The sequence below is a fragment of the Amblyomma maculatum genome, chromosome 6 (assembly GCF_055883805.1).
Source record: "Amblyomma maculatum isolate TAMU_Amacu chromosome 6, ASM5588380v1, whole genome shotgun sequence".
In the NCBI taxonomy this organism is placed as follows: domain Eukaryota; kingdom Metazoa; phylum Arthropoda; class Arachnida; order Ixodida; family Ixodidae; genus Amblyomma; species Amblyomma maculatum.
In genome coordinates this window covers 86,292,735-86,305,922 of record NC_139349.1, presented here as the reverse complement: position 1 = coordinate 86,305,922, position 13,188 = coordinate 86,292,735, and the positions used below count along the sequence as shown (strand labels likewise).

The 13,188-nt window shown below is 43.5% G+C and overlaps 1 protein-coding gene across 1 annotated transcript in view; it reads right to left on the bottom strand.

Moving 5' to 3' along the window:
* The window catches only part of PolE1 (DNA polymerase epsilon catalytic subunit 1), an 83,349-nt gene that overhangs the window by 110 nt on the left and 70,051 nt on the right, over window positions 1–13,188 (bottom strand). The window contains exons 48-50 of the mRNA XM_084607085.1: window positions 10,990–11,069; window positions 4,566–4,698; window positions 2,860–2,969 (exon numbers count right to left, since the gene is read on the bottom strand). Coding sequence (XP_084463211.1) covers window positions 2,860–2,969; window positions 4,566–4,698; window positions 10,990–11,069 — 323 coding nt within the window. The remainder of the gene's footprint in view (window positions 1–2,859; window positions 2,970–4,565; window positions 4,699–10,989; window positions 11,070–13,188) is intronic.

The window sequence follows — 13,188 nt, the reverse complement described above, 5'->3', positions numbered from 1 at the left end:
CTGGAAAGAAAAAAAATAAATGAGGTTAAGTGTCTGACATAAAAACACAAACCTTTCTTAGAGCAATGTATGCAGAATAACTGATCGTAGAATACTTTCCAAAACCTCTTAGCAGTTGAACGTAGTGAAGCAGAAACACTCGAGCTCTGCACATTCGTGTGACGTTTAGACATGGTGCTGTGATATGCACAGTAAGTTACCGAAATCGCTCAGCTGGAAGCCTAGTGGCGTCAGCAAGTTTTACAAGGATATTGATGAAATGTATGGTGCAGGCGCGATGCAGTGTTTCAAGGCAGCGAACAAACACGAGTGCTGCAGATCCAGAGGCGACGCTTTCTGCAGGCAACATTCATTGCTGCTAACACCAAATCTGCTGCAGCTGAAATTAATCTGTCAATTAAAATTTCAGCGTAGCTGTGGCAGTAATATATTATTATTGTGGACAAAAGTTCGCACAGTGCAGGTACAAGGTAAAAAGGGTACATTTGTCTACTGCGGCTGGCCAAAGCAAAACACTGAAAAGTATTAACACAAGAGATGTGTGCTTCACCCTCCAGAAGAATACCAGCTGAGTGACTGGTTAATGCAGAAGTAATTTTCCCTGTGTCTGAATCGTTCTTGTCTGTGACTGAACAGTGATGCTCTTTGTTAAAGACACCTCATTTTTGTTTGCCTGTTTTATTCTTTGCAGTCATGCATAAGGCATTAATGTACACACATCACCACGTGGTATTTGCCTATGACCGCTAAATACTTTATAATCTGATTTCTTCCCTCAGCAGTTCCAGTCTTGACAACCCAACGATCCCTCTTATGTCAAAGCTCTGTACAGGCCATGAAGTGATACAGAAACTGAAACATAATCGCTCCTTTGTTCTTTTTATTTACTGCAATGCTAGAGCCAGTTTGTTTCAAGAACTGGAATCAAGAGTGGAGAAGTTGCAATCAAATTAGTGTTCTCTTTATGCCTGATGTGACCTATATGGAAGTTTAACAATGGAGCCATCGCTGTGCGGTCGAAGCCAAAAAGTGGGTGAGAAAAGAGAAATTCAGTTATAAAGTATTTAGCTTTTGTAGGAAAATACCATGTGGTTATATTATTATGGAAGCTGACTGTTTATACCACTGGTGCCAACGTATTTGCATTAATAACGGACCGCGGTATATGAGCATGAGCTTTACTGCCTCAACCAAACTCAAGATGCCTTAGTAGATGCAGGTGAAACATTAAGTGCCCTTGCACAGTGTGATGTCAATTCAAGCTCAACAACCCCAGGTCATTAAAATTATTCGGGTACTCTGCTACGACGTCCTTCATATCTGGAATCTCTTTGGGATGTCTAACCCAAACAGTTTTTATTTCGTTGTTCCATGCTTCTCAGTGCCAAGGTACCACTGACTTGCTTTTAAATTTGCCCTAAATGCCTGTGAAGAAAGTTTTCAGTAGTCACACTGATGACTGTCCAGCACCTGTCTGCTGTTGTGGGAGCAGAAATGCAGTATAGCAGTTCCCAAGATGTGTCAAACACCTCATAGCTGGAAAGACATATGCTGCTGCATTTTCTAAAAGGCAGTTCAGAAAGTGCCTGTCAGTGTTGCATTGTAGAGAGTACATTATGCAGAGCAAGTGTCGCTGAGCGTGCACGCCGCACACAAGTCCTCTGAAGTGAACTAATAATTTGCAAATAACTTTTTTAAATTTACAACCTTGTGAAAACCACCAAGTATCTATTGTGTGTTGTCCAAAGCAAGGGGCTTTCACTGGCAAGCAAAACAGCAGCACATGCCCAGCAGGAGACTGTGGCACATCTCTATCCACATTCTCCACTGTCCAGCCATGGTGGGAAAGAAAGAAAAGAAATAATCCAAGCCAGGTTGGCTTCATGACGACTTCTTGGGCTGTGAGTGTAATACTGGTCTGTAATCATTATTTCAATTGCTCAGCCTGGTGCAAGAGTTGAGAGGAAAACGTGGGAGCTACATTTAATGGAGGATGATGGGAGACTCGATTCAAGTACCATCAGCCTTTCTTAGCTTAAGTGCTCCCTAAAGTCACCAACATTTTGTCTAATTTAACTGCCACTGCTTTGTGCAGATGCAGACCGTAATCGTAAAGTTTTCTCTTTTTTTCATGATTTACTGACTCTTCGCTCTCTGGACATTTTCAACCCAAGCGTCCATAGTATTAATGTGCAAATTTATTGAAAGCTCCTCAGTGCCATCTGTTGAAAGTGGAAAAAGCACAATTCGTGACCTGCCACAGGAGGCGACATGACAGAGTGCATGCGGGAGAAACTGCTGGTTGGCACTGGGTAAGCGCCATAATTTTGTGGGCATAATTTGCTGTGAACAACTTATGATCCACGAAACAATGCAGGCACGCTTTAGTAATGCAGCCAGCATTGCGAGAAACAGTTTACTGGCTTGCCTGCCCTTTGTGCAACAACACGGAGGTACCTGTACAGTTAGCAGGTTTGATATGGTTTTGGGAGCTGTTACCTTATATCCTTCGAGATTGGCATCTATTGTAGGTCACGAATAACAAACATACACAGTCGTTGCACATAATTCGAGGAAACCCTGACAAAGCACTATGATTTCGCCACTCGAGCTACAAAGGCAAGCGAGGCGATTCTGACAACCAAAATCTGCCCAGAATGGATTACTCCAGTCAACCACGCTCGGTTCATATCAGTCGCAACGCTGCTATCCTCTGTGATATGAGTAACTAACAAACGTAACATGAAGATTTTAAATGGAGAAGGGGTCTGCATTCATTTGCGTGTGCAGTATTCATTGAGGGTCTTATTTCCCACCGAATGCAACAGCACAACCCGACATCTCTCCAAAGGTACTCACTTGGCTATGTTGAGGAATGTGTTAAGCTTCATCTGAAACTCTTCCGGGGACAGAAGCAGCTCAAAGCCGCCAGCACATTCGCAGTACTTCATCATGTTGGACTTCTTTATCTGTGGGAAGAAGAGAAAAATGCTTCTGATGGCATCGCTATGCTCTGGGACAACTTTCAGTGGCTATGCAGCGAAAGCTACGGAGCCGAGACACAGCAGTTCAGTGCGCAAGGAACAGTCCCTCCAGAAATTTTGCGGCTCCTGCTCTGGAATATTATGTCATTATGGAATTGTTTAGTAATACTATTGTATTACATGAAGATAACACTACAATACTGGCCACTACAGCGTTAGTATAGAGCACTATATCATTAGCAAATATACGCCGTGCATATGGCAATGTCAATCCATTGGGAATCCCATGAAACTTATTAGGGCCGCATCTGCTGTATCCCCCACCGGTTTCAGAGCGCTTTTGCAATGCGCTTCTTTTGATTACTTACATCGTGTGAATTACTGATTAGTCGCAAAATTATGTTCACGCAGGCTTTCAGTGACATAATGGAATACAGTTCTGCGTAGTTAGTGCATCGAATGCTATAAATCACCGTAAAGGCAGAATTGAAACCGTAACAGAGGCCAGGTATGTCTGAACTACTTGGTGTAGTAACATTAAGGAAAGCCCCACCCGTAGCCTTAGCTGCATAGCCATAGAAAGCTGTCCGCAAGTATAGTTAGGCTCATCTTTCGTCCCAATGTCTTGACACTAAGGGAAAAAAAAATTTTCATATGCCATCAATAATTTAAGTTTAGATCAAATACGGGATGCCTGACTGCTATATATTCAGTTCGAATTTTAAAAAAAGCTTCTGGTGAGAGAAACACCTTTGTCACAAAAGACGAGCTTCCCAACTCGCTCTACCCTTCTTGATAGAAGAGCAAACATAAATTTAACAGTTCACCAAATAATTTACGGAATGCAACCGCAGATAAACAAAAGTGTGCCTGAATATATTTAGTTGGTATAAAGTTGGCACCCTCTTATAAAAAATGTCAAACAACACAAGTAATCTCATTTAGTGCCCTTCCAAACTTTGATGGCTTCCATTATTTCTGTAGTGAAACCAGGCTGGCAGAATTTTCATGCAAGGCTGTGCCAAAAATTCAAGCAAGGAGTTATGAAAATAAGCAGGTCAGTGAAACGCTCTCCTGCGAGTTGTGCAAAGGCTCTCTCACAATGCTTGTCAGTGTTTTCTCTAAGGCAGCCAACAGTTGAATAGTTGAGTGTTGAAAACTTCGAAGGAAGTGCTACAACTGCCTTCTTCAAGCAATACATGACAAACTGCCCATCGTTTAAAAGTGTTCTCGCTATTTACAAGAGTTGCCCTTCACAGACTACGTTAAACAACTTAAGCAGCGTGGGAATGGAAGTACACAGCTACCTGATTTCATATTCCCATAACTGGACATCCCAACATATTTGTGGAAAAAGAATGCCCTTTTTGGCACTGGGCACCATATTTCCTCCTGTAATGTTCTCTCCCGAATAGACTTTCTCGAAGATGCAAAGGCAAGAGTACTTGATAAGCATTCGCGAGCACAGTTGGCAGTTTGTTTCCATCATATCAACCAGTGATGCCATTTGTTCACCACTGCTCAGCGCGAGAAAGCTAACGAAAGGCGCTTGAAAAGAGTTGTCATGCGCGACGACCTTACCATGTTGCATTTGGTGCAGCGCAAGTCCTGGAGAACTTGAGCCATGCACAGGTGCTGCAGGTTCTCATGCAGCAAGGCCTCGATGTCCGTCGAGTCATAAGGGCTCTCGCAAATAGAGCAGTACCAACGGGGACTGCAAAAATAAAAAATGGACAGAGTTTGCTGCTGATTAAGCACTGCCTGCCGTAAGTTTAGCACCTAAACGCCATTTGTTTGGGATGGGAGCAGCAATTAGTATGCTGACTGTCCAAGACAATCAAGTGTTGTTTCTGCTTGGTTTAGCACTGACATTGTGCACTACAGAAAATACAATGCACAGCTCGGTGCTTACATGCTTGCTATGCTACTGCTGTTAGGCCATTCCACTCTCCGGTTTCAAGTTTGCTGCTTTTCTTTTTTTTCCTTCTGTAACATAACTTGTGTCTGTCTGGCAAGTGTACCATTTGTTTACTAAATGTAACCACGGTTATAACGAATACAATGAGCCCTAGCCCAAGGAAGCCATCTAAAATCTGTTCAGAGTCGCTTGGCCTAGTCTGCAGTATGTTTCTTGTCAAAGTTAATTAGCAAAGACTATTAGCCAACTCCTTCATTAATGACTTGTAGGAAAAAGCGTTAATGTGAATATTGTAGATCTCTAAAAATGGCTAGAAACATTGTTTCCGTCGAGCTAGCAATTATGCGATTTTTCTTTTCTTTTTTTTTTTTTTTTGCAGTCGAAAACGACACCTGGCGCAATAAAAAATGCTTCCTTGCGAAAGTGGCGCCACTTAAAAGCCTCGAGACGCTTCCCAATAAACAAAATCTGCTTTTCTCTGCAATGCCCTCTCCAATGAAGCTTTGTGCATGTACTTGGTGAATTGCTTAAAATAATAGTAGCTGGTCACGTGACAGCTTTCTTTGGAGGCCAACAAACACAGCTATGTAAATCGTAGTGCGATGGAAACAACTCAGCTTTGTCGTCTTTCAAGGCTATCTAAGGCATTAGCACTTTCTTACTCAAGGCAATAATATTAAAAATGGCTAATTATTCTTTACTAATAAATCAACTTTAGTGAATAAAAAAATATAGTGCAGATTAGACTAGGCACCTCTGAATAGTTGTCGGTTAGTTTCACTGGGCTAGGGCTCACCATAGTTTTTAAACTCTTGGTGAGATTTAGTTGGGAAACCCAGTATATATACAGGTGGTACACACTGGGGCTCACGCGGCACCCAACTATGCCGCCGGCCGCCATACTTGTGGTGCACATAGCTGACGATTGCCTCCGCAGCATGCTTTCCTCGCGTGGCGCAGATTGCCTTTTGGAACTTACAAACACGGGAGCATCGACCGGCCGTCGCCGCGAGCAAATGCAGCAAGAAATTAAGTCGCAAATAAACGCCATTTCGGAAGGGCAGCTGGGCTGCTTAGTGCTGCTTAGCTTTGCTCGAGCCAAGGTCGAGAAACAGGTCGAATGATGCAGTGAACCGACTCGAAACGCAGATACATAATAGTCAGGGGCAGCAGCGCTTCCGTGAAATCGGAGAGTCTGAATTTGGAAGCGTTATTGTTACCACACTAGAGATTTTTATTTTTTTACACAGGTTGCTGTCCATTGTCGCAATCTAAGTGCATGGTGGTGGTGTTCATTTTCGGACTGTGCGCCGTGCGTGTTAATAAAAGCCGGCACGCGAGTGTGCAGCCATACTCGGTAGTTCGCGCTTAATCCCTGTCGTGTTGGGATCTGCAAATTTAGTGCACCTATAGTGTAGAGATAGAGCTAAACTGGCGGGTTGCTGAGGTAGGCGGCGAGCTTGCATTATCGTCCTGACACAAGCATACTTTCCCAGCATGTGTACAATGTTAAAAAAAAAAAAAAAAAAAAAAAAGGACGAGGTCACATATTTCATACGTACAGCTTTTTGGGAAGTAAAATTAATTGCTGGACTAGTTGATGCATTTCACAGAAAAGGAAAGATTCCACAGCGCTAAAAAATACGAACTCGCAAATAGAGGGGGCAGGCGCTGTCTTGTCTGTGTTTATTTGTGAGTTCGTATTTGTTAGCACTGTGGAACCTTTCCTTTACTGTGACCTTTTGGGAAAATTTAATTGGTGCCCACCCTGCGCTTATCGGGAAGCACCTTGTAAAAAACGTTCGCAGGTAATCCCGAGGGTAAACTCTGAAGCACTATGTCTGGGTCACATATGCAGAAGAGATACAAAATCAAGGGTCGTATATACGTCACCTAGAGTAATGCAAGAGCCCCGTAGACCCGCTGCAGAACCACATGCGGCTTTCCGGATTCATGGAATGGCTGTTCAGTTCAGTTCAGTCGTGTCCGACTCTTCGTGACCCTATGGACCATGTCACACCACGCTTTCCGGTCTCTCACTATCTTCCTAACATCACATAACTTCATCTGCAGTGCCTCGAGGATGCCATCTAACCATCGCGTTCGCTGCCTACCCCTTCTCCGGCGACCCTCAACCTTTCCCAACATCAAATCTTTCTCCAGCGACTCCTCTCTTCTTATCAGATGACCAAAGTAGCTGAGCTTTAACTTTAGAATTTGACCCTCCAATGAGCAGTCAGGGTTTATGGTCGACAATATCGACTGATTTGATCTTCTGGCAGTCCAAGGAACTCTCAAGAGTCTTCGCCAACACCACAATTCAAACGCGTCAATTCTTCGGCGGTCAGCCTTTTTCACAGTCCAACTCTCGCATCCATACATCACAACTGGAAAGACCATAGCACGAGTTATACGGATCTTGGTTGGCAGACTAATGTCTCTGCTCTTTACTAGGCGGTCAAGGCTAACCATTGCTCTCTTTCCCAGAAGCAGGCGTCTCCTAATTTCATAGCTGCAGTCTCCTTCCGAGGTAATCTTGGAGCCCAAGAAGAGAAAATCTGTCACAGCTTCCACTTCTTGTCCATTGATGCTCCAGGACTTGATAGGGCAAGACGCCATGATCTTTGTCTTTTTAATGTTCAGTTTAAGCCCAAACTTCTCACTCTCTTCTTGTACGCGCATCAGAAGTCTCTTGAGTTCCACTTCACTTTCTGCCATTAAAGTGGTATCATCCGCATATCTAAGGTTGTTGATAAGTTTTCCAGCAATCTTCACTCCAGCTGAAGACTCGTCCAGACCGGCCTTCCTCATGATGCACTCTGCATATAGGTTAAATAGGCAGGGCGACAGTATACAGCCTTGCCTCACTCCTTTTTCAATAGGAAACCAATCAGTAAGACCATGCCCAGTTCTGACTGTGGCCTCTTGTCCTTAATACAGGTTCCCGAGGAGACAGATGAGGTGAATTGGAACTCCCATCTCTTGGAGAGCTTGCCACAATCTGCTGTGATTTACGCAGTCAAACGCTTTCGCATAATCAATAAAGCAGAAGTAGATGGGTTTCTGGAACTCTCTTGCTTTTTCCATGATCCAGCGAAGGTTGGCAATTTGGTGTCTAGTTCCTCTGCCCTTGCGGAACCCAGCTTGCACATCCGGAAGCTCCCGATCCACATACTGCTGCAGCCTACCTTGGAGGATTTTCAACATCACCTTGCTAGCATGCGAAATAAGCGCGATCGTGAGGTAGTTGGAACAATCTTTGGCACTGCCTTTCTTTGGAATGGGGATGTAAACCGACCTCCTCCAATCCTGTGGCCACTGCAGGGTTGTCCAAATCTTCTGGCATAATGTATGCAGAATGTTAACAGCGTCATGGTTGAGGTTTTGAAGCAACTCAGCTGGAATGCCATCAATTCCGCTAGCTTTGTTCTTAGCAAGGCTGGCTAAGGCCCATTCAACTTCACTCTTCAGGATGCCCGGCTCGAGATCAGTAATCACAACCGTCTTATGTTGGGTTTGCACATTCGGGTCCTTCTTGTACAGTTCTTCTGTGTATTCCTGCCACCTCTTCTTTATCTCTGAGGCTTCAGTGAGGTCCTTGCCTCGTTTGTCCTTTATCACGCCCAGCTTAGCACAGAAGCTTCCTTTGATATCTTTGATTGTCTTATACAGAGCTCTTGTGTTCTTGTGGCTGTTGTCCTCAACTGCTTGGCACTGTATGTTCAGGAAGGCATTCTTATCTCTCCTTGCTATTTTCTGAAAATCCACATTGAGAGCCTTGTATCTTTCTCTTTCCCCCATAACTTTTGCCATCCTCCTTTCCTCAGCTATTTGCAAAGCCTCTTCAGATAACCAGTTTGCTTTCTTGCATTTCTTTTGCTTTGGAACTACCTTAGTAGCAACTACTTGTATTATATCACGAACATCAGTCCACATCTCTTCGGGCTCTCTGTCTTCTAGATCTAATTCTTGAAATCGATTCCTCACTTCCACAGCATATTCTAACGGAATTTGATCCAGATCATACCTGAAAGGCCTTCTAGTTTTCTGCGTTTTCCTCAATCGAAGCTTAATTTTGGCAACAAGAAGCTGATGATCGGTGCCACAATCGGCCCCAGGCCTTGTTTTTACTGCTTGTATAGCGCTTCTCCATCTCTGCCGGCAAAGAATATAATCGATCTGATTCCTGTACAGACCGTCCGGTGAAGTCCATGTGTACAGGCACCTCTTGTGCTGTTGAAAATGAGTATTCGCTATGGTCAGGTTGTTTTCTTGACAAAACTCTACTAGCCTCTGCCCAGCTTCATTTGGCTCGCCAAGACCGAACTTGCCTATAATTCCGTATATTTTTTCACTCCCGACCTTAGCATTCCAGTCTCCTATGAGAAAAACGACGTCTGATGATGGGGTGCTGTCTAAAAGGCATTGTAGGTACGCATAAAATCTCTCAACGTCAGCTTCTTCAGCAGTATTGGTCGGTGCATAGACTTGGATAACTGTTATGTTGAAAGGGTGACCTTGGATCCGAAGTGAAATCATTAGGTCGTTTTTGGGGTTGTACCCTAGCACTGCTTTGCCCATTCTTCTGTTTACTATGAGAGCGACCCCATTCCTTCTCTTGGATTCGTGCCCACAATAAAAGACATAATGGTCGCCGGAGTTAAATTCTCCCATTCCGGTCCACTTGAGCTCGCTGATACCCAAGATATCAATGTTCAATCTGTCCATTTCTCGCTTGACGACATCCAGTTTACCTTGCGACATAGATCTTACATTCCATGTTGCTATGTGATATATCTCCTTGCAACATCGGACTTTCCGGTCGCTTCCCGACACATCCACAACTGAGCGTCCTTTTGGCTTTAGCCCAGCCGCTTCATTCGTCCTGGAGCTACTAGGAATCGCCCTTTGTTCATCCCCAGTAACATGTGGGACGCCTTCCAACCTGGGGGGCTCATCTTCCAGCGCCATATCTTTAATGGTATTGTGACTGGCCATAGGGTTTTCTTGGCAGGAAATACTGGAGTGGGTTGTCATTACCTTCTCCAGTGAATCACATTTTGTCAGAACTCTCTGCCGTGACCTGTCTATCTTGGGTGGCCCTACACAGCAGAGCTCACGACTTCATCGAGTTACCATTTGGACAATGGCTGTTACCATTGTCCAAGCTTTCTTTCCAGTACAGAGGGAAACCTAACCCTACGGACAACTGCTGCACCCGTTTTGCGTACCTTTGCTCAAGCAGCGCTGACCAGCGCATGTGCCCATCCAAATGGTGTTTGTTTAAAACGCATTTTCACACAGCTATTGAGTGCAACAATTACAAGCCCGATTTCCGATACATGCGGACAACATGAATGTGGCACGCGAGCCACAGTAACAAGACAAACGCATGCTTTTGGAGCAGTACTGGCAGGAGTTTGTCTGCTACATGAATTGCAAAAATGGCCGGCGGTGGCGTAGTTGGGTGCCATGTGGGCGCAGTGCATACCACCCATATTCATTTATATATAGGACCCTTTCAAAGATTACTTAGGAGAAAGGAGTCAATTATATAAAGTTGCTTACTCAAGCCCACAAGTAAAAACTTAATTCACAAAATTAAAAAAACTTTCAGGTGGAAAATTAAAAAAAAAAAAAAAAACCCTTCCCAGGCCATTTTCCAACTTGAATATGCAAAGCGCAACTTCCACCGGTGGGGGAAAGTTCCCGTGATGAGAACGTGAACAAGGTACCAAACAGGGTCTTGAAATATTGACCATCTGCCTCCGTACGCCAATGTAACCCATTACTCCTTCAGCTTATGTAGTACAACTGAGGCACTTGAAGCATGTACAACAGCGAGATGTCTTCACGTAACTTGCAGGTTTTGCATGGTAGTAAAATAAGAAGCAAGGGTGGGTGCATTGAGGGAATGCCTTGTTCATAAATCTAGCCACCTACAGCAGACTAGAAGCAGAATTTCAGAATCGTATTGAGGACATCAGCTTGAGGATTTCATTCAGCCAGCGATGTGGGAAAGTGAACATTTTTTATCACACTGACGAAGCATCCACAATGATCAATGACAGCTGCACAGGCACTTACATGTTATTACTGTCACGTCCTTGAAATGGATCCTTGCAGAGGTCCAGGTCCCGACAGTTGTTGCAAGTCTTGCAGATGACCTACATGTGTGTGTACCACGTGAAAGCATGAGCACAGCATGTTTCTGGACCATAAGAAGGCTTGAGATATTTTAGCCTCTTTGCAGTGCGTATGGAAGCAATAGAGCCAAAGCCAAACATAGCGCCTACTTGTAGTTGTACTAGTTTACTCTTAAAACATTATATTACTGGCATTCATTTTTTAAGGTACACCTGCAGATGGTCAGCTTTGAAAGTCAAGGAAAAAGCCATTTACTTAATTGCAACGAACTTGTTAGGCACATCCAGTTAAAAGGAGCCTTCAGAGATGGAGCCACATGTTCTGGAGGGAGTAACATGCCAGGCGACCAGGCCAACATGGCACACTGTTGCGTGCGCGCCCGCACTATTTGGCAGAATGGCATAGTTAAGGGTGCTCCGTCCCTGTACCCTTCCCTCCGTTGCCAAGAAAAATTGTTCCCAAGTATAAGGTGGCATCTCGCCCTAAGTACTGGGGTGATATGCCAGCACAGGGGTTCCTTATCTATTTAGCCTCGCAAAACAGCAACAGTTTTCTAAACTTGCTGAAGAACCCTGTGTGTCCTCCCTGCTTGACATGCATGCAAAAAATAAACATAACACACAAATGCATCCCCATAAAAATGCCTAAATTCAGTCATTAACGACTGGATGTAGAGTGAAACACTCTTATAAGTGGGCAACGGAAAGGTAAGTAGTTCAGGCACACACAGCACTACAAGGAAGTCAACAGTCCCATAGAATCCAGTTTGGGAATCCCTGTTCTAGCTGAGAAGAAAAAAACCATTGGCACAGTTTATGCTTGTAGCATAAATAGCAGTATATTACATTCCATGCAGTTATATAAGAAATATATGCCTTTTGGGGAACACAGATCAAAAACAGAGGTTTCTGTCACAAAGAAAAAAGGAGGGTTTACGGTTATTGTACTTTTTAACTTTTAGTCTATTAGGGACTCCAGTATTTCTATAATTTCATTGCAACCTGTTCTCTAGAAACCGAGAAGTTCTAGTTTTACAAATTTTCAGTGATGGATGCATGTCAGTATTGACGCGTAGTCCTTCAACATCACCACACACGGATCTGTGCCTGTGAGAGACAAATCTTTTGTTTTTTTGCCACACTAGTATGTGACCAAACCACAGTAATGTGAAATGCATGCCTGTCCCTTACATGGCCAAAAGCAGCAGTTTTTTTTTAGCTAAATATAAAACTTTTAATCACGTTCTCTCATCTCTTTTCTGACAAGTGATAACAGAAGGAAAATATTCTGCTTGTACCAAGCAACAAATATTCCTCTAGAACGGCTCTTCAGAAGGGAAGTTCTATAAGGATTGGGGTTGCTGGCTCAATATTTCAGTATTTAAGCTCTTCAGCACAAAAAATTAAGCAATTTAAATGACTAGCAAGAACAAAAGATGTCATACAATGCTCTTGTTATAAAAAGTTTAAAGATTAAATTATGACTGTCAAGCCACTCTGGTATTAATACCACAAGGCACAGAATTCCAGCATTGTCATTTGTTTTTATAGTGGCAGTTTTCCTAAACAACCACAATAGATATCTTTATAAAATGCATAACATGCACCACAACCAACAAACAGTGATAAAGCTTAGCACAAGTGACAATGGTTGGTATCTGATTGCACCCTGTCAGTTTCGTTAAGATATGCCCAGTGGACCATTGCGTAGTGTCCTTTCTAAAATAACAACAACTGTTGGAAATACACTATGCTTTAACGGGAAACTGCTACCTGCAATTGGGAGATTAGGACGCTATCGCTGGGCACTAAATGCTGCCAATGACCTGCACCTTCATTTGAGAGGGGAGCACATTTATAACTCTACTGTTAAAGGGATGCGTACACAAAATCTCAAACAGGAATGAATTCCAGTGCGACTTCCATTACGGGTACTGAGGTGAACGCAGTTTTTCGTTAACTTCCAGCATTTCCTCAAGCGCAGCTTCTACATCTAGTGGCACGCAATGTCAACGGGAAATTACTAATCATGACTGGAAGACACAGAACCTGAGATTAAACTAATTGAACAAATTGCTCACATTGAGAGATTTCTATGCCTGCATGATTCAAAACACTGCAGCAGTTAAATGTGATTGAC